At 38.6% G+C, this 21,671-nt stretch overlaps 1 protein-coding gene across 18 annotated transcripts in view; it reads right to left on the bottom strand.

Annotated features, from left to right (window-relative positions):
* The window catches only part of NME8 (NME/NM23 family member 8), a 62,058-nt gene that overhangs the window by 13,221 nt on the left and 27,166 nt on the right, over positions 1-21,671 (bottom strand). For 12 of the 18 annotated variants that reach the window (XM_065583800.1, XM_065583782.1, XM_065583792.1 and 9 more), the window contains 9 exons: positions 21,076-21,152; positions 19,638-19,730; positions 17,803-17,963; positions 16,627-16,805; positions 14,154-14,298; positions 13,053-13,160; positions 11,496-11,647; positions 10,548-10,692; positions 9,311-9,665 (listed from right to left, as the gene is read on the bottom strand). In XM_065583800.1, coding sequence (XP_065439872.1) covers positions 9,410-9,665; positions 10,548-10,692; positions 11,496-11,647; positions 13,053-13,160; positions 14,154-14,298; positions 16,627-16,805; positions 17,803-17,963; positions 19,638-19,730; positions 21,076-21,152 — 1,316 coding nt within the window. In that variant the 3' untranslated portion in view covers positions 9,311-9,409. Of the gene's footprint in view, positions 1-9,310; positions 9,666-10,547; positions 10,693-11,495; positions 11,648-13,052; positions 13,161-14,153; positions 14,299-16,626; positions 16,806-17,802; positions 17,964-19,637; positions 19,731-21,075; positions 21,153-21,671 lie in introns of those variants that run through there. The other 6 variants (XM_065583796.1, XM_065583786.1, XM_065583798.1 and 3 more) reach the window with 2 other exon arrangements.

The raw sequence follows: 21,671 nt of genomic DNA, 5'->3' as shown, positions 1-21,671 counted from the left end.
CCCTTAGTCGTCTTTTTTCCAAGCTGAAAAGTCCCAGTCTTACTAATCTCTCCTCATATGGCAGACGCTCCATACCCCTAATCATTTTTGTTGCCCTTTTCTGAACCTTTTCCAATTCCAATTTTAGAGATGGAGATTTATATAGAGGCAATATGATATTTTCTGTCTTTTAATCTATCCCTTTCTTAATGATTCACAACATTCTGTTTGCTTTTTTGACTGCCACTGCACATTGAGTGGATGTTTTCAGAGGACTATCCACAATGGCTCAAAGATCTCTTTCTTGAGTGGTAACAGCAAATTTAGACCCCATCATTTTATATGTATAGATGGGATTATGTTTTCCAATGTGCATTACTTTGCATTTATCAACATTGAATTTCATCTACCATTTTGTTGCCCAGTCACCCAGTTTTGAAAGATCCTTTTGTAGCTCTTCGCAGTCTGCCTGGGACTTAACTATCTTGAGTAGTTTTCTATCATCTGCAAATTTTGCCACTTCACTGTTTACCCCTTTTTCCAGATCATTTATGAATATGAGGTTGAATAGGATTGGGCCCAGTACAGTCTCCAGGGGCGGGTGGGGTGGGGGAGAATCACCACTATTTACCTCTCTCCATTCTGAAAACTGGCCATTTATTCCTACCCTTTGTTTCCTATTTTTTAACCAGTTACCAATCCATAAGAGGACCTTCCCTCTTATCCCATGACAGCTTACTTTGCTAAAGAGCCTTTGGTGAGGGACCTTGTCGAAGGCTTTCTGAAAATCTAAATACACTATATCTACTGGATCCCCTTTGTCCACATGCTTGTTGACCCCCTCAAAGAACTCTAGTAGATTAGTGAGGAATGATTTCCCTTTACAAAAAACATGTTGACTATTCCCCAACAAGTTATGTTCATCTATGTGTCTGACAATTTTGTTCTTTACTATAGTTTCACCAGTTTGCCCGGTACTGAAGTCAGGCTTAACGACCTGTAATTGCCAGGGGTCACCTCTGGGGCCCTTTTTAAAAATTGGCATCACATTAGCTAGCCTCCAGTCATTTGGTACAGAAGCTGATTTAAATGATAGGTTACAGACTACAGTTAGTAGTCCTGTAATTTCACATTTGAGTTCCTTCAGAACTCTTGGGTGAATACCATCTGGTCCTGGTGACTTATTACTGTTTAGTTTATCAGTTTGTTCCAAAACCTTCTCTAATGGCAGCTCAATCTGGGACAGTTCTTCAGATTTGTCACCTAAAAAGAATGGCTCAGGTTTGGGAATCTCCCTCACATCCTCAACCATGAAGACCAATGCAAAGAATTCATTTAATTTCTCCACAATGACCTTATCATCCTTGAGTGCTCCTTTAGCATCTCAATTGTCCTGTGGTCCCACTGGTTGTTTAGCAGGCTTCCTGCTTCTGATATACTTAAAAAAAATTTGCTATTACTTTTTGAGTCTTTGGCTCTGTTTTTTAATTTGGGGTATACATTTAAGTTGAGCCTCTAATATGGTGTATTACTTTTTGAGTCTTTGGCTCTGTTTTTTAATTTGGGGTATACATTTAAGTTGAGCCTCTAATATGGTGTCTATAAAAAGTTTCCATGCAGCTTACAGGGATTTGACTTTTGGTGCTGTACCTTTTAATTTCTGTTTAACTAACCTCATTTTTGTGTAGTTCCCCTTTCTGAAATTAAGTACTACAGTCTTGGGCCACTGTGGTGTTTTCCTCGCCACAGGGATGTTAAATTTAATTACATTATGGTCACTATTACCAAGTGGTCCAGCTATATTCACCTCTTGGACCTGATCCTGTGTTCCACTTAGGACTAAATCAAGAATTGCCTCTCCTCTTGATGGGTTCCAGGACTAGCTGCTCCAAGAAGCAGTCATTTAAGGTGTAAAGAAATTTATCTCTGCATCCCGTCCTGAGGTGATATGTACCCAGTCAATATGGGGATAGTTGAAATGCCCCATTATTATTGAGTTTTTTATTTTAATAGCCTCTCTAATCTTCCTGAGCATTTCATGGTCACTATCACTATCCTGGTCAGGTGGTTGGTAATATAGCCCTACTGCTATATTCTCATTATTAGAGCATGGAATTACTATCCGCAGAGATTCTATGGTGCAGTTTGGTTCATTTAAGATTTTTACTTCATTTAATTCTATGCTTTCTTTCACATATAGTGCCACTCCCACACCAGCATGACCTGTTCTGTCCTTCCGATATATTTTGTACCCTGATATTACTGTGTCCCATTTATTATCCTCATTCTACCAAGTTTCTGTGATGCCTATTATATCAATATCCTCATTTAATACGAGGAACTCTAGTTCACCCATCTTATTATTTAGACTTCTAACATTGGTCTATAAGCCCTTTAAAAACTTGTCACTTTTTAGTTGTCTCCCATTACATGATTTAATTGAATGAGAGTTTTTTTCATTTTACTGTTTCTCATCAGATCCTACCTGTATTTTATCATCTTCCATATTCTCCTCCTTACTAGGACATAGTCAATCTCCATTAATAGATCCTCCCCTAAGGGATGTCTCTGTCCGAACCACATACTGCTCCGCACCTGTCAGCTTTCCCCCAGCCCTTAGTTTAAAAACTGCTCTATGACCTTTTTAATTTTAAGTGCCAGTAATCTGATTCCATTTTGGTTTAGGTGGAGCCCATCCTTCCTGTATAGGCTCCTCCTTTCCCAAAAGTTTCCCAAGATCCTAATAAATTTTAACCTCTCTTCCCTACACATTCGTCTCATCCATGCATTGAGACTCTGCCATTCTGCCTGTCTAACTGGTCCTGCATGTGGAACTGGAAGCATTTCAGAGAATGCTACCATGGAGATCCTGGACTTCAATCTCTTACCTAGCAGCCTAAATTTGGCCTCAAGGACCTCTCTCCTATCCTTCCCTATGTCATTGGTACCTACATGTACCATGACCACTGGCTCCTCCCCAGTACTACACATAGGTCTATCTAGATGTCTTGAGAGATCTGCAACCTTCTCACCAGGCAGGCAAGTCACCACATGGTTCTCCTGGTCATCACAAACCCAGCTATCTATGTTTCTTATGATCAAATTGCCCATTACTGATACCTGTCTCTTCCTAATAACTGGAGTTCCCTCCCCGGAGAGGTATCCTCAGTGCGAGAGGATACCACAACATCATCTGGAAGGAGGGTCCCAACTATGGGATCATTTCCCTCTGCTCCAGTTTGATGTTCTCCTTCCCTGAGACTTTCATCCTCTTCAACAACACAGAGGCTGCCAGACCAGGGTTAAGGGTTGATGGGTGCTAATAGGCTCAGGGATCAAAGCCTCGTTAAGAAGCTCTCAGCTCTCAGCCTTGCCTAGCAGGTTGCTAGGCTCAGCACCCACACGGTCAGCACACAGTCCCCCAAACAAACAGACCACACGGTATATTTCAGTCCAGCAGTAAGCACACCACAACAAACACAATCACACAGACAACAGACGACAAACTTACTCCATGGGTCATGCTCCTCCTTCACCTGGAGAAGTCCCTCGCAAAACTCCCATTAGCCACTCCTGTTCGCTAGCTAGAATCAAATCTAACTCAACACAAAACAGAAATTGCCTTTCAATGTATCTTAAAATCTATATTGCACAAGGACCCACAGCCTACGATTTTCATAAAAAACACCTAAAAACAAACACACACAACAAAAGAGCAGGATACATTGTAGAGTCTGTTGAAAAAAAGCAAATGCAATTTTGGGTCACATTAACAGAGGCATAGCATACAGGTCAAGGGAGGTGATAGTACTGCTCTCCGTGGTGCTGATTAGGCCTCAGCTGGAGTAGTGTGTCTAATTTTGGTCACCAATGTATAAAAAGTATGTGGAGAAATTGGAAAAGGTCCAGAGGCGAATGACAAGGATAATCAGAGGAATGGAATGCAAGCCATATGAGCAAAGGCTGAAGGAACTGGGTATGTTTAGTTTGGAAAAGAAAAGATTGAGGGGGGACACGATAGCTGTCTTTAAACACTTGAAAGACTGCCATAAAAAGGATGGAGAAAAGCTGTTCTCTCTTGACACAGAGGGCAGGACAAGAGGCAATGGGTTCAAATTGCAGCATAGCAGATTTAGATTAAATCTTAGGAAAAACTTTCTAACTGTAAGAACAGTAGGAAAATGGAACAAACTGTCTAGGGAGTTGTGAAAGCTCCTTCACTGGAGGCTTTCAAAAGGAGGCTGGATAGCCATCTGCCTTGGATGGTTTAGAAACAACAAATCCTAGACTAGATGACCCTTGAGGTCCCTTCTGACCTATAACTCTATGATTCTAGATGTGCATCATAAATGTACATCACACCTGAATGTTTAACTGTGCTCTGAAAATGACAGAACAATGTGAATACTAAAAGGTAGACAGTGTTTGGGTTGCAACCCTTAGAATATATTTTGATGTTCTCACGTAGGTTAGTATCTATAGAAGACACCCAACCTCCATGTATGAATAACATTCTGCCAGCAGGCTAAAGAGTATCTTTTTTTTATGGCTTTGAATATAATTTTTCACCAAATCTCCTTCAGACTTTTCAAGTCTCCACTGCTAAAAGAAGGTAAGTTCAAGAAGACAATTAAAAAGGGTAATTAAGCAGTAATAGATCACACGTTCTCATATTTTGCTTGCATGATATATGGGCAATATGCATAAATAAGTGTCACAGATCTAACTATAACATTTCAACATCAAGAGCAGTATAATCTGTTCCATGGAGCATGGTAAAATAAAACTGATCATTTTAATGAAGCTCACATGATGCTGTTCAAAAGAGATAAGGGACATTAACCAAAAAGTGCAATCCATGTACGGCTAAAGTTCAAAATCTCCTAACATACAAGAGTAACCATATTTTTGTTCAGAGCTGATTGGGTATATCTGAATTATGAGGCCTGGGGTGATGTAATGGTCTATAAAAAAAATCAAGGTTAAGCAAATAATAGCACAGTAAATAAAATTACATCACACTTAACCAGGCAGATCTATAATACAGCTAGAGCTAAATGAAACTTCTAAAATAGGTGCAATAAATATACTACAGCATTCAAAGCCTTTGTGTAGTACCTATCAAACATTCATTGTTTTGTTGGCAGTCTTCCAATAGCTATTTTCTCACACATACTTGAGAAGACATGTATCTAGTTCACAGCATCAAAAATGTTTACATTGTCATAAAATAATGCAGTCTGAAGTCATAACCACTTCATACTTTGTTAGAGTGTAATCAAGGCAAACTGCATTTGTTGAAAAACGTAATGAGCTCCATTCACCCATGGTGGTGGTGAAGTGTTTGTACATGTGTGTGTGTAAGCAAATTGCACCCCCTTCATCCCAAAAGGAGATGGTAGACAATGTTTGTACCAACACATTCTCTCTCCTGTGACGTGATCAGGGCTCTAGAAAAGGCCTTAAACAATCGCACTCCATCGATGCATCCCTCGCTGCCCTGATCATGCCGCTTTCTCAGAATTGTCTTCCTTCCACCTTAGTATGATGTAATATGCTTTGCATCCATCCAGCTCCACAGGTCCCAGATAATGTATGGTTTTAAAGAACATAACTAACAACTTGAATTGCATCCAGAAGCAAAAGAAAACCCAGAGGAGAATATACAACAGCTGTGTATTGTGCTCTTGGATACCCAATTCACTACACAGGATGACATTTAAATTTGCACAAACTAAAGCTTTCAAGTGGTCTCCCAGGTTCCTGGCCAATGGGAGCTGTGAAGCCAGCTCTTTGGGAGGAGGCAGCATGCAGAGCTGCCTGGTCACACCTTCACCTAGCAGCTGAGCGAGGGGGATGTCGCTACTTCTTGGGAGCCCCCCAGGTAAGTGCCGCTCTGAGGCCGCCTCACCCCATCCCATGCCCCAACCCCCTGCCCCCTCCCACACCCAAACTCTGTTGCTGAGGGGGAGCATAGGGGGCGCAAGACTGCCCCAGCAGTGGCTGGTATGCCCGGCACAGGGGCTGCCTGAGCTTCCCCTGAGCTAGGCACACCGGCTGCTGCAGAAGTCACAGAGGTCATGGAAAATCACGGAATCCATGACTTCCGTGACCAACTTGCATCCCTAGCAATAAGATATGAAATTCAGCTTCTCATATATGTCTTACCTCTTCCAGGTCTGACAAAGCCTTAAAGAATTTTCATACATTTATTTGCAAGATGTCCTATACTACTAAACTTCTTAATAAAATCTTCTAATGGAGACAATTGTTTTATTTTATTTTTCTTATATTGTTGTTGAATGCAAGATCTGACTAAAGATATTAGACACTAGACTTAATGGCCTTTTCTCATAGAGATCAAATGAGGCTTACAAAAAGGAGACTTACACTAAACTACACTGGAAACATTGTTTATGTTATTCATCAAGCTCAAATGACAGATCACAATCGCAGTATAACTGCTCTATCAATGGACACAAAACATGCATTCAGTGAAAGAAATCACCTTTGGTAAATATCAAATTGAAATTTTCAGACTCAAATGGGTACATTTCAGAAAGTTACAAGCTGACTGTGATCAGCTGTTGTCCATATCCACTGAAGACAGTTATGAGGGATGTACCTATCCTCAGCATCTCCCTACAGGAGGTCCCATAATCCTACTATATCCTGCCCCAGGAAACAGTGAAGTAACAGGAAAAGAGCAGTGAAAGTGTGTCCTTCTGGCCTGCCTACAGAGATCTCATGGAACCAACCCATCAGAGCCAAGCAGAATCAGATAAAAGAAGCTGCAGGGCCTTAGCAGGTCAATTCCTGGCTGGGACAAAGGGCAAGGAAGGGTGGTTCTCTCTGGCCACAGGGGCTTGAGGGGTAGCCAGAGTTTATTTTTCTGTCTCCATTTGCTTAAGATGGGTTGTCAGGGACAGAGGATCTAAGAGTCTTAACCCTTATCTAGGGGTGAAGTTAAAAGGAGCCAGGTAGGAAGAGACTCAGGGAAGAAACAGTAACAAACTGAAATTGAGCCATGCATACTATTTGCAGAACTGAGACATGCAGGTCTAGGCCCACCCAAGAGTAAAGGTCTCCCCCCTCAACCACTAAGCCCAGGCTGCAGTTAAGTACTAGGGACAACAAAGGAAAAAACAGGAACAGGAATGAGGTCAAAGGTTGAAAACCAGGAAACCAGAAGGGGATGCTGAGCAGAGAAACCCAGACTGCTCCCAGCATTCCTCAATGGTGTCTTAAGGACTCAGTGGACACTGTCCAGAGGAACTCTGCCCGGAAATGTGATTGAACAAGGGAACGGAAATAGGCCCCATAGTTGCAGAGTACCTCCCCTACCCGTCCAGCTTCCTCCTCCTGGAGTGAGGGATGGCCATCTTGGCCAGTACCAGGAGAAGGTGGATAAGGAGGTCCCAGAACTTTGTGGGGCCATACATGGGGAGAGTAAGAATTAGGAGGTTGGGGAAAATTGCAGCCAGAACCTCAGTAAAAATTTCTGGAGGAGCCAGAAGAGGGGCTGCAGCCTGATGCACATTCTGTAGATGTGCACTAGGGTCTCCCTCTTGTTGCAAAAGGGACAGTTTTCAGAGAGTTCATGAACCACACCAACTACATGCCCTTGCTCATGACTCCAAGGAGGAGCTATCAACTAATAACCCCAGCAGGCTGTGGAATCAGAATAGAATACATATTGGCCCACCAGGGTGCCTCAGCCTCTGCAGGTTGCAACAAGTCCCACCACTTGGTGTTGGGATGGGACAAAACCATGAAGAAATGGATTGTATGAAGCATGAGCATGTACAGATGTTTTCAGGGCATGGTGTGGAGGCCTACCAACTGGATGTCATTCAGCCAGCTCAGGTGACATGTGCGAGCTTGGCCAGGGAGGCTCACAGGGCAGAAGCCTGATGTTGCGTTCCAGAGGGCCAGAGATGAGAGGTGGGAAGTGAGCACCCTCCTGCAGGACCTGCACAAGGAAAATGAGAGAAGTAGGAGGCAAGGAGCACACGACAGGGGATGTGCACGGTGGCAGCCCCATGAACTGACCAAGCACTGTGGGGCCAAGAGGTCTCTGAGTCTGGTGATAACAGCCAGTGTCATCACTGAGTGCACCAACGGGGATTCACTACCTTCACATGAAGATGGGGGTTGTGTAGCCGGGGTTCTTGAGGAGGTTCTCCCCCTCAGACGCCACTACAGACCTGGTTGCTGAAATGAGCTTCCAGATCCTGAGGAGGTCCTGGTAAAGCTCAGCAGCTTGGAGAAAAAAGAGCTGCCTGTTGTATCGGAGCCCTTAGAGGCAGTGGAGGAAGGCGAACAACAGCATGCTCCATGCTGGACTACATGTACTGTAATGGAGTTTCTGCAGGGCCTGAAGGTGGAAGGTGTGGACCTGGCTGCAGATGCAGATCAGGCCTTGTCCACCCTCCCCCATGGGAAGGATCAGTACACCTGCAGAGACCCAGTGCAGCCCCAACCAGAAAAATTCCAGGATCTTCTTCTGGAGGCTGGCCAGGTTCCTGGGGGTGAGGTCAAGGTGTTGAACTGGTGCCAGAGCATGGATGGGACAAGCTGGTTGATCATCAGCACCCTTCCCTGAAGGGAAATCAAACAGTGCATAGCTGCTGTTTATAATGGGCCCAGGTTCCCCTACCATCCACAGGTAAACTGGTGTAAAACCCAAGATGGGGACAGACCTTATTTTGGAGCCCAAACAAAGAGCCAAATTGAAAGGACCCAGAGCTGAGGCTGAAGACTCTAGCAAGGGCAAACAGAATGTTAGTTACTGGACTCTTTAATACCCCTTAATGCCAAGCCACTGAAGACCCACCAAGGTTTACAGGCAGCCTGCCGTGGGCACTTGGGACAAGAAAAGAACTGCAGTACCACAGCCAGTCACTAGCAGGTGTTCAAGAAGTGAGTGACCCCCATTACAGTAGGACAAGAAGTAATGGGCTTAATCTGCAGAAAGGGAGATTTAGGTTAGATATTAGGAAAAACTTTCGCACTATAAAAGTAGTTAAGCTCTGGAAGAGGTTTCCAAGGGAGGTGCATTTTTGCAGGTTTTTAAGAACAGGTTGGACAAACATCTGTCGGGGATGGTCTAGGTTTATTTTGTCCTGCTTCAGCATAGGGGGCTGGACTTGATGACTTCTCAAGGTCCCTTCCAGCCCTATATGAGTCTGTGTTAATTAAGGGGTGAGCTATAATGAAGACTACTTTGCGAACATAACTATAGTGGTCATTACCAGCACAAATGGTCTAGTACACGTTAGTAAATTAATTGGTACATTTTACAGTAGTGTTACTAATTGGTAACAAAATATTTCATTAGGGAGAAAAAGTTTATTTTATTACTGCTTTTTATATATAGCATAAAACACAGGTGGACAGATAGACGAATAACCATCTAATGACTTACATTTTAACTGTTATTGATAGATCTCAGTTGTGGCTTACTGTTCAGATCAATCTCTCCAAATACATATTCAATGCTCTTCAGTGCATGTTCCTTATTAGATGAGCCATGAACTGCATTATGCAAAATATCTTGTGCAAATTGAGCTCTAAGAGAATCAGGAGAAGATGTTTTTGCCACGTCTGGATCTGTTGGACCCATTAATTGCCTCCAGTCCTCCACAGCATTTTCTTTAGTTAGGATCATTATCACTGATGGACCCCTGGAACATCAAGATATACAAATATCATATGTATTACTAGAGTTTTGCAATTATAGAACATACATTAACACTAAACTCTTTACTGAATAGTTAGCAAAATTTAACCTCTGGGGAAAAAGTGTTCCTTATTTATTTCAGGAAGAGAGTATGTCTGGCTTTAGAGATGGATGAAAATTAGTTCTGAGAGTGAGGGGATAGATACCGTCAAAAGTCTCCAAAGTATAATGTGATAGGTTTAACAAAACAGTCACATTTCCCTCATATACCCCTCTGGGTCTGCATTTGAAAGCCACCTGGAGAAATGTATGGTGAAAGACTGGGGATGCAGAAAGAGTGAAGATAGAGATGTGGTTTTCTATTGGAAGAGGCACATATTTAAAATGAAATTTGGATTCTTAATACCCTTTGAACAGAAAAAGTCTCATTTATTGTTTATCCAAGTGGAAAACAATGGCCTTAAACAATTCATTCCTTAACAACTTCAGGGTTTAGACGGTTAGCCTATTTTCCCACTCTTTGTCGTTTGCAAAAAAAAAAAAAAAAAAAAAAGGTGGGGAGACATAAGTAGTTGCCCAGATTTTCTATTTTTGAGAACAAATCCAAAAAGGTGGTCATCATAATTCAGTTCAGTGTAGTTCACAGGTTCTGTAAGCGAAACCCACTGCCTAATAAAGGAAAGACACTGTATTCTAAAAAGGTCATAAATATTTAAGTTCTTTTTATAAAAATTCTAAAAATACCCTACACTTGACACAGAAAATGACAAAGTGCAGAATTCCAAGAGTCTTCCAATGTTCAACAAAAACGTTTTGCCTGCTCTATAAATTCAGAGTTATAACTGCTACATTTACATAGAACAATACTGTAAAATCAGACACTTACTCAGACATATAATTCACTAACTGGTCAAAAAAGGGTTTTCCTTCATGAGCCTTATAAAACTGTGTTGCCATTTCATGGGTGAAATTTGTTTCTTTCATCTGTGATACAATAAAGCCAGCATTTGTAACCTTCTGCATAATGTCATCTAGGAGAAAAAAAAATACATTGGTCTTAATTTTTAACATTATTTTAAACACATGTAGAAATGATAACCTTGAAAAATCCCAGAAATTGCTAGATTTGTTTTCTGTCAAATTTATGTAATTATGTCTATTAACATGCTATTTATAATACAGAACAATCAGAAGTGAGACCTTGAACATAAAAAGTGACATAAAATGTATGAATTACTATTAACAATTAAAAAAAAATCATCCTATTATCTCTTATTGGATAGTTGGAATGAGAGCTGGCCTGGTAAGATCAAACTGCATAGTTCCAAGAAGGGAAAAGTGAGATTCACAGAAACGAATGGGGACATATAAAAATCAAAATAACCACTAGAGCTGTTACTATAAAACAGAGAATGTTTCTAATAATGGGGGGTCTAGATGAAGAGGTAAAAACAATGGCAGTAGCAAGTTTAGGAAGACAACTCCATTTTTTCATTCTATGACTAAAAGAGGTTTTATCTTTTCTTCGATACAGCTTCCTCTTTCTTTCTATATATCTCATAGTAAAACATTAATTCATCAGCACCTCTGTGGCCTGTGAGAGGAAGGAACCATAGGCAATTTCGCTAATGAAATGTCAGTAGTGGGGTGGCAGCAAGAATTACTTCATGCCTATAAGGTTTTTAAATGTTGAAAATGCATTTAGGAAAGACAAAGAATTGATCTGATATCACTTATTACAAATTTTATATTGCTAATATTTTGTAGGAATGAGGTCCACAGTTATTTTGGAATGAGATCCACAGGATTGGTATGCATGTTCTAGAATGTTTACCTTTATGTTCCTTAACAGCAGTGGGTTTGATAACTGCCAAAGTGTGTTCCACAGGAAAGAAGAATTCTAGTTCCTTCTCAGCTTCACCAGGTGAAGCACTGCCATGCAGCTGATTGAGAGATACACTGTCTACTGCATACTCTGAACGTAAACTAACAATTATTAAAACAACAAGGTAGTTCAGTGACATGACATTTTCATGCATAAGTATCAGAATCCCTATGAATCTCCTAAATTAATGTTAATTCTGAGGGTCGAGATGGTGGACGCTGGAGACACAAAGGATACTTACAAACCGTTTGAAATGAATAGATATATTCTAAACTAATCATTTTGGCTTTCAGTGGGATTTGTGAGCCTAAGTCACTTAAGTGCTTTTGAAAATTCCATTCTTGCCTGCTGCCACCAGTGAATGTTCAACTACTTCAGAATGTTCCTGTGTCCTGTTTATCTATGTGATACTAATGCTATGTCTAGATTATGAACTAGGGATTTGATTTTCTGCTCATGTACACATACTTGGGCTAGTTCTCATCAAGCTAGCATAAATATAAATAGCAGCATAGCACGGGTAGCATAGCAGAGCCATGCCAAGTACAAACCCTCCTGAAACTGGTTTGTATTTGGCACAGCTCAGCCATGCCTCTGCTGCTACTACCCATGTTACTACAGCTACGCTGCTATTTATACTCGTGCTAGCCTGAGGAGAACTAGTGTGAATATGTGAACACAAACAGGGAATCGCACCCCTAACTTGTAGCACAGATGTAACCTAAGACACTGGACTTGGAAGGTTAATTGCAGTTTTACCTACTTTTAGCTATAAATAATCCTTAGTGCAATTTTTAAACTATTCACTAATTCCCAATATGAATATGAATAATAGGTCTTACTAAATGATAAACAGTACCACTGCTATAGATGACAGACCCTGTGAGTGAATGTCTTAATACCACAACAGTTACTGAAAACAATGTTACAAACACTATCTTAAGTACCTAACATAATATTTGATGAGATATTTACAAGAAATTATTGGATCAGAAAAGGAAATTGAGCCATAAATAAAACACTATACTTACACAAAGGCACCCAAATTTCATTTAACTAAGAAATAGGACACTTTTCAAAGAGGAGAATAAGTAAAACAGAAAACAATTTCAAGCAGATATATCATCCAGAGTAATATATAATCAATTAACAGTTGAAATAGAAAATAATTAGCTGTCAGCTGTGTCAATCACAGAAATAAATCAAACTGATCATTATGACTCAAGGAGATCCCTCTCTTCTTTTCAAAGTCTTGCAAACAATGTTCTTTTTTAATTTGAACTTTCAGCTATGTTTACTAGCCATGTGTTGTTTTTTATAAATCCAGTTGACGCTGTATGCGCTACACTATATAATCAAGAAAATCATAAAAACTTTCAGAAACATATATCACTTTTCAGATGACAGCATTATAGTTACATTGGTTACAATGTGGTCTAAATGTATATGTAGATTATGGACATATACTGCAGATTATGAATCATGTATAGCTATTACAAATACTACCTGGCTGGACTTTTCTCCTTAGCCTCTTCAAGAGTCTTTGGGCCTAGTAAATCTCTCCAGTGTTGTACAGCATTTTCTCGTATTAAAGCAAGTGCAAGGGTTGGACCACTGTTAAATGAGATGACTAGTATTAAAAAAGCAATTGAAAAATACCCCTAAAATATCTCAAAATAATTTGATTAAATTCAGTGTAGCCAGGGAAAAGATGCCTTGATATTGGAGAGATTTAAAATCCAATATACATTTAAAAAGTTGAAGTTCCGGTGAATTTTTTATATTTTTGGGCAGGGGTGGGGGGTATTGGGTGAAGGTAATTTAAATGAAGAAACTACTGAACAGTGCCATTAGATGCAGGGGATGTCATCGACATATATATCTGGGGTGAAATCTTGGCCTCATTGAAGTCAATTGGAGTTTTGCCACTAACTTCTATGGAGCCAGGATTTTCCCCCAGATCACCAGACCAGGATCATAGAGAATGTTGTGAAGATGTTGGGGAGAAGAGTCTTGGACAAACTCTTTAGAAATTGTATTTGTTTCTGCCTGAAATGACTGTTGTCACTTTGCTTGAGGGAAAATTTTCACTGCAGTGACAGCCACACTCACTTACCATACTCTGTTGACAACAGCGGAGGATGAGTGATATTTGTCAGATGTTTTGGGGGGGACATAAAAGTGAGTAGAGGAGGGTTAATGTGCTGAATTACAACAATCATTATTATTGTTTTTATATACTGTTCATAAAAACACTTTTGATTTTTCAAATACTGTTTTTGCCATGACTTACTTTCTTGGGATCTAATTATTCCCCAGAGCTATAGTGAAATTCAGAAACCTAACTATTCTTAAAGTCTGGAGATAGTCAGCTACAGTGAGTGGGGCCATTCCTTGAGTGAATTCTATCACTAGGTAGCTAGCTTCTGGATAGTATGTCTGATGTACCTGTGAATGTTCTTATTATCCATAAAACTCATTTCACTCATACTGAACTCCTGGACTCAATTGTATCTTGTGGCAATGAGTTATACAGGTTAATTATGCATTGTGAAAAATATTGCTTCCATTTGTAAGTTCAGACTTGTTGCCTTTCAATTAATGTACCTTGTCATGTGTTCTAGAAGGGTTGGGAAAAAATCTTCATTTTCATGTTCCTTGTAAAACTGACGTGCTTGTTCTTCTGTCAGAACTATTTCTCTCTGCATTGCTATTGTAAAGCCATCATCCTTAATCCTTTTCAGAATAGAATCTACATAAAAAACATTGAAATAGTGCTGCATTGTCATAATTTAGTTCATTTTATATTTGTTATATTTCCATATTATAGTTTTTCCAGTCATTTCATTATAAAGTTTTCCAAAAGAGTTAACTTGTTCATTTTGGAATATGAAAACTATAATTCGTAACGACTGCTATAGGGGTCCAATAATCATTGCTTGGATGCTCAGCGAGAAGTTTTTTGCCTTTTTAAAATCAAGGAAGGAAGGAATGTCAGAGAAGTCACATTTAATTTGATTTAGCTCTCTGTCTTTGAAGGTTCTGAAGATGTCACTGACTAATATGTAGGAAAGGTAGACTGCTTATGCATATGTAGCATGCAATTACACTTTCTTAAAAACCCTTCTACAGACATTCCTTCTCGAGAGCAAAACCTAACCAACAAGCAGCATGACCCAATTCATCATGAGGTCATCAAAGTCATGAATTTGAAGAATGTGGATTTAGGTACCTAACTTTAGACATTAAAGTTTGATAGCTGCTGCTAACTAGCTGGTTTTTTTAAAAGCAAATAATATTTTGAAATAATGGATTTCGCAATTATAACTGATTTTCACTTATTGTTGTTGTTTGTTTTTCACTGAACCTCTTTTTTTTTTACCTGCAGCTGTTTTGGTGAATGGCAGAGATGGTAGGGCACAGTGCAGCTCAAAGTACGCCTGATAACACTGTCCTGGATCAGAATGATTGTTCACTGCTACAGTATTAAAAGTCATCCTTATCGGAGAAACACTCATATTGGGCTTCAAATTCTCAAATACCACTGGCTGATAATATGTCCATAAGTAAGTTACAAATATCACTTATAGAAACTTTATCCAGTCAAATAAGCGTTAGTTAATAATTGGAGTTTCAATGAGTTTGTTGATGGAAATACAAATGTTAATACTATAGCACTGATCATTCCAGCTGACCTCCACTCAATCAGAAAATCACAAAAATACACAGAATACATTGGGAAAAATTGGGTTTGGGCTGTGGATCTGCCAAGTCAATAAACTTGAGGAACTATAATTCAGTGTCAAGTACCCATTTTTTCCACTCAAGAAATGTCAATACAGATTCTCATTCTGAAATATTAATGAGCATTACAGCCCCCACAACGGACGGCCCAGAAGTTCTAATAGAAGGCATAATTATGACTGCGTTCTGTGACTATTCTTGCAAGTAAGCACTATTTGACATGAGCAAAGGTGGCAGAATCAGGCCCTATATAAGGACGGCAAAACTGCTCTCCCAGTTGCATGAGAACTAGATGTCAAATCAAGAAAGTAATGCCATCTAAATGTCAGAAGAGTGCTCAAAGTAGTACTCTTTCAAATCTCAGAGTAGCAGCCGTGCTAGTCTGTATCCGCAAAAAGAACAGGAGTACATTGAATCCATCTCCCCTTGTAAGTATTCTCACACTTCTTATCAAACTGTCTGTACTGGGCTATCTTGATTATCACTTCAAAAAAAAAATTTCTCTTACTTAATTGGCCTCTCAGAGTTGGTAAGACAACTCCCACCTGTTCATGCTCTCTGTATGTGTGTATATATATTTCCTCTATATATGTTCCACTCTATATGCATCCGAAGAAGTGGGCTGTAGCCCACGAAAGCTTATGCTCTAATAAATTTGTTAGTCTCTAAGGTGCCACAAGTATTCCTGTTCTTTCAAATCTATGTAACAGACATTATTCAAGCTAGCCATAGAAGCTGCCTTGGACCTGGCAGAGAATGCTCAACCCCTCAAAGACAGTGATACTAGCTAAACTGTTTTAGCAGAAAGCATTACTCATTTAAATATATTTTAAATGCAATTAATCTCTCTTACTGATTTTTCTAGAAACCACAATTATATCCCAGAAAGGGGATCTCTAGAGGCAATTTTTGAAGAATTGATCTAGGAAATAAAATGATATTCACACAAAAGTATGTAAAGACAGACTAGAATGAACAAATTGTATTTTTCTGATATACAGTTCTGTCAACTTAATGCTGAGCACAGAAAATAATTTGAAGACAGAATGGTCTAGTGTGTAGAACACTGGACTGGAGGCCTGGATTCTGTTCCTGGCTCTACTACTGGCCTGCTGGGTGATCTGGGACAAAATCAGTTCAGCTCTCTCAGTTTCTTCATCTGTCAAATGGGGATAATTATATTGACCTACTTTGCAAAGCACTTCGACATTTATTGGAGAAAAGTGCTATACAAAAACTAGGTATTATTTATTAAAAGATACCAGGATTTTTGAAATCTAAAATATAAGGCCTTCTTTGTGTACTGCAGGTGAAAAATGTAGTTACGATCACTTACTTCGTCTTTCCTTTAATAGAGAAGGTCTAATTAAGGCCAATGTTTTTTCAGCATTTTGGCTGGTCTTCTTTTTACCAAAATCTGGGAAAAAGAAGGCAAGTTGCCTGCTAGCATCTTCTACACTGTCTTCCACATCACATAAATTTAACATATTCTCGGATTCCAAAACTTCTTGCAAGCTAATAAGAGACAAATAATACATCTAAATTAATGTATCCTTTATATTCATTTACTATGTTACACAAATGTATCAATTAATGACTTGCTGAAAAAATTTATTTTAATACTTTAGTAAAATATATAAGAATATAATGCCAGTTACTTTTATTATGATTCTGCATTCCAACAAAAAACAGCAGTTCTAAGGAATGAAGATATTGTCCAGTCCTAACAGAGTATTAGTTAATTGCTGTATCATACGTAAGTACTTTGAAAGAGAAATCTCAGTCATGCAATGTTTCTACTTGTCTACCTTTGAATAGCCTCTGTGCATTTCACTGAACAAAATTAACACTGACAATGACAGTTTCTAAAGAAGGATTGATGAGGGGATCATGCTTTATACACCTAAAGCATCATCTCTGAAAACAGAGCACTAGAGAAATTCTTTGAAAAAGAAATACTTTTTATCGTGGCATGTTTATAATTGTGAGGATCACCTATATGTGATCACTCTAATATTATCATGTCAGACAAAATTTATCCAGGGAAGGCTACTGCAGCTGTAAATCAAAAAGACAAAAGAATAATGACTGGTTCTTTCTAACAATATCTTTACATTCATGTCAGTACAGGGTCATATAAATAGACTGAATTGGGTCAGTGCAGGTACATATAATTAGACTGTGATAGGACTGTGCAGGTTGCATCACCCTTTAGTGTGCCTAGCCCACTCTGCAGGGCAATTTGGGGGGGAAGGGGGCAATCTATGGCCCATTGTTGTCCTCTTCCTCAGGAATGCGTTGAAGGGACAGTACCTGCACTTCCACAAGTGCTGGGACTGCAGTTGTGATGGGCAGTTGTGTGGCCCACACATGGTTAAGGAGTCTTGCTTACTTTCTGCATCTGCACAGCTGTGCAAAAAAGAGCATGTGACAATATGGCTCTTAATATTTTTTTTATTATTTCTCATGTAAATTCATAAAACATAAGTGTCATTTGAATTTTTCCAGTTACCTGTTTGGCTTTTCAGGCTGAGGCTTTGCAGGTATACACTCATCTGATCTACCTAGTTCTTTCCATTGAGGAACAGTATCAGTTACTTCCTTTGGTTTAGAAACTATCAGAATATGGGATGGTCCACCAGTCATGAATGTAACAAAATCTTCAAAATCAGGCTAAAAAACACAATTTCTCACCTATATACTACAAAGAGAACTGTTTGATCTTATCACCAGAAATCAAACTATACATGTGCTGTATAACTTGCTCCCATCCCACTATTGTATTTACAATCACCATATAAAATTCTATATGAAATATATTATAAGATCTTGTGAGAAGTCCATTTTAGTTCAAGTGAGAAAACAGTATTATAAAATATGCCCCAGCCTTTACAGTAAATATAAGATCTTGAGATAACTGAAATGATAGTGCTGCATACAACTTGTGTGCCACATGTTCTCCCAACCTAATATACCAATAACTCAGAGATAAGATCAAATGTGATGTTTACAGTATATTGGACTTAGGCACATGATGTAAAGCAACGAAATATACTACATTTCCTGACATGATTTTTAAAGTTCTGTAAATTAGGCAAGTAGTCTATGACTGCATTCCTGATTTTCAGAATATTCTCAGGCACTTACTTCCTTGTCTGTTCTTTTCTCCCCTTTAGTCTTGGCCTTCATCCACACAGAGAGATACATTCATGGGAAGCAACCTCCTTCTTCATAACTTGGAGTCACTTTTCCACCAGTGCTGGAATTCTCTTCATTCCCTCTAAGCCCCTCATTTACTTCATTGCAAATCTTTCTTTAAACCCTTTCTCTTTGTTTTAACATATGATTGAGTCTTTCCCCTGCCAACATCTCCCACCACTTAACTTACATAATATATTTCTCCTTTCACTAACAGGATAGTAAACAAGAATATTTATTTGTATTTTCCTGTTTTTAATGTGTAGTTTTTCTTTTTTCATATTCTGATTAATTTCTATACATTATTTAACCTTTCAGATTTTATGAACATATTGTAAGGACACTCAATTCTACAGTTATTCTTCTCTTGGTGTAAAGCATTTTGGAATATGGTAGTTTGCATGATAGACATATAAAAATAAATTAAATGAAAGTGAATAGAAAAATATATTTGGTACTGTACAATACATAAAGTGTGTCTCTACACTGAAAAATGATTGCAAAAAAATCTCAGTGATTTCAAGAGTAAATTTGCTCCATCAACAAATAATTAGAAGTTTTATCTAACTGCCAGTCCTACAAATATAGCCTGGTATCTGAAAGTCAAGCTGTGTTCTTTCTGATTCACTCAAAATCCCCATTATAAAGGGCTAAAATGTGCTCTCAACTACACCGCAGCAACTCTATTGTCTTCAAATTCTGTCTTCAGTTGCACTTATGTAATCTCATCATTTTCAATAGGATTTCACAGTTGTAAATGAGGGCACTATTTGGCCTGTAGAATAGACAGAATTCTACATTCTGAAACAGTTAAAGTACACACAGTGTAAATAAGTGCTAATTTTACACACTCATTTTTCAGAGTAAAATCACACTTTGAGAATAACAAGGAAATAACTGATTTCCCACAGTTCACAGCCCCCTCTGAACTAATATATAAACGCAATGTTGGAACACCAACAACCATAGGCATTGTACAGGAGCTGGACTGGAAAACCAATCAAAGAAGATTTTATTTTATTTTATTTTCTCTCTGTGTCATAAATAATTTTAATTAACTGGAATCAATTACATTTTATACATGTTTTACAAGCCATATAGATGATATTATTATCAATATAGCCACCTATATTTGTGTAACCTTTTTACCTGTTCTATATTACGACTGTAGAAATCTCTAACTTGCTCTTCAGTTAATGTCTTCTCCTCTTCTGCCGCAATGCCAAAGCCAGCTTCTGTAATCTTCAATTACAGAGCAGCCACCAGGTTCAGCAGCATTTGAGGGAGACATATAGCAAATCAGCAATATTAGTTTGTTTACATATTTTTGCCATGATTCTAAAAACTGACTGATTTTTGTGCAGAATCTTAAATGAGGTAATATGAAATATCACAAATATAGTAACTTCTTCATTCCGCCCAACTAAATTTCCAGCTTTTCAAAGTACTGCACTGCGTTCAAGTGTGACACCCATTAAAATAAAGAAGCCTTTTGTTACACATTATGTACCTCAATATACAGATTTTATTGAAAATCTCTACTATTTGTAAAACATGTTTTACCATTATTGATTCCAGTAGTGCAAATAAAACAAAGCTATGGGAAGGCAGCACATAATCATTCCTAATGACTGACAGTAAAATCTTTATTATGCAGCAGTCAGTCATGTACCTGTAAAGTATTTGTACATACCTAGGAGAGATTGGTCTACCGCCATTATAAAGTAGATATTAACTTTTTATTATAGTGTACTCGCTTTTTGGTTTTAGTATGCAGAAATAACATGAGTATCTATTTTTTTTTTAATTCCCACTAGCATGGTAGAAATATGTATACGTGGAGTAGGCATGCATTGATATGATCTATATCACTATGTGTACTCACTGCACGGCATACACTATATGTGTGTATGTCCACAATTCAGCATTTCTGGAACTGAAATGAGCATTCGTCCAGTACTATGTTCTGGAGGCAGAAATGATGTCCCCTTAACCAAATGTTGTGTCTGCCTATGCATCTAAATTGTTACCAGTGTATATCCTGTGATTTTACTTTCCCATAAGCATGAGTTTATGCATGTCTGCAGACATTCACACACGTATGTAAAGGACTGGCTAATCTGAGCTGGTTTGTTTGTATGTCTAGAATTTTGAAAGATACTGCTGTGGCAAAGAAAATATTTTCCACACTTGTAAAATTATTTTCTGTGACTCATCTGCACTGTCCCAGAATTGATGGTTAACTCTCACTCCTACCATCAAATGCAGAAAGAATAAGAAACTGTTGGGAGGTTATGCAAGCAATTTATCACGCTTCAGCTGGAATACTTGTGTGACAATCAATGATCTGCATAGTATACTTCAGTACATACCTCTTCTAGTAACATAAAATATATTAAAGAGCATCAACTTGAAAATCATATTGCTCCAGCCACAACCATTTTACGTTTGTCAGTTTTACAGGATAAATATTAGCAGATCTGGCTGTACAGTTTTGTCCTAAATTAATATCCAATTATACTCCCATTTCCCTGTCTTGGAACTTAACCAAACACGATGGTTGGGGTTTTTTAAAAATGTTGTCTACCTTTTGTTTAATTTCTTCTACTCTTCCATCTGCAATGGCATCAGGTTTTATAATTGCAACAGTGTATATGACTCCTTCTATAGGAAAAGGAAGAATACATATGCATATTTATAAATATATTTACTGAAATATATACACAGGCTAATTTACTTTCTGTACTTACAACCTGAGCTCTCCATAGTCTTCCTTTTAATAGATTACTAATTTTGGATTCTGCTCACCAAGACATAGGGTCCTGGAAACCAATAGCAGAAGAGGTTCAAATGTGGATTATAAACCTCTGTACATGAATCACACACTGACATGCAATTCCTTTTCCCAACTGCTCAAACATTAATGCTACAACTTTGAAAGCAGAGATAAGGGAGGGTGAGTGTATATATATATGAAGTAGATCCATTAAGAGAAAGGGAAGCTACTTATTTATAAGTGGAGTTCTCCCTGTATATACAGATCTGCCTCAGCAGACTCACATACCTCAGTATTGCAAATCCTGGAATCATTTACAACTATAAATGCTGGGGCAGCACTAACACTTGCTTGTGGAATTCAACATTCAAAACAAGATTATAAAGGGCTGAGTTTCATTCTGTTAT

The sequence above is a fragment of the Chrysemys picta genome, chromosome 2 (assembly GCF_011386835.1).
Source record: "Chrysemys picta bellii isolate R12L10 chromosome 2, ASM1138683v2, whole genome shotgun sequence".
Lineage (NCBI taxonomy): Eukaryota > Metazoa > Chordata > Testudines > Emydidae > Chrysemys > Chrysemys picta.
This window is presented reverse-complemented; position numbering and strand designations above follow the sequence as displayed.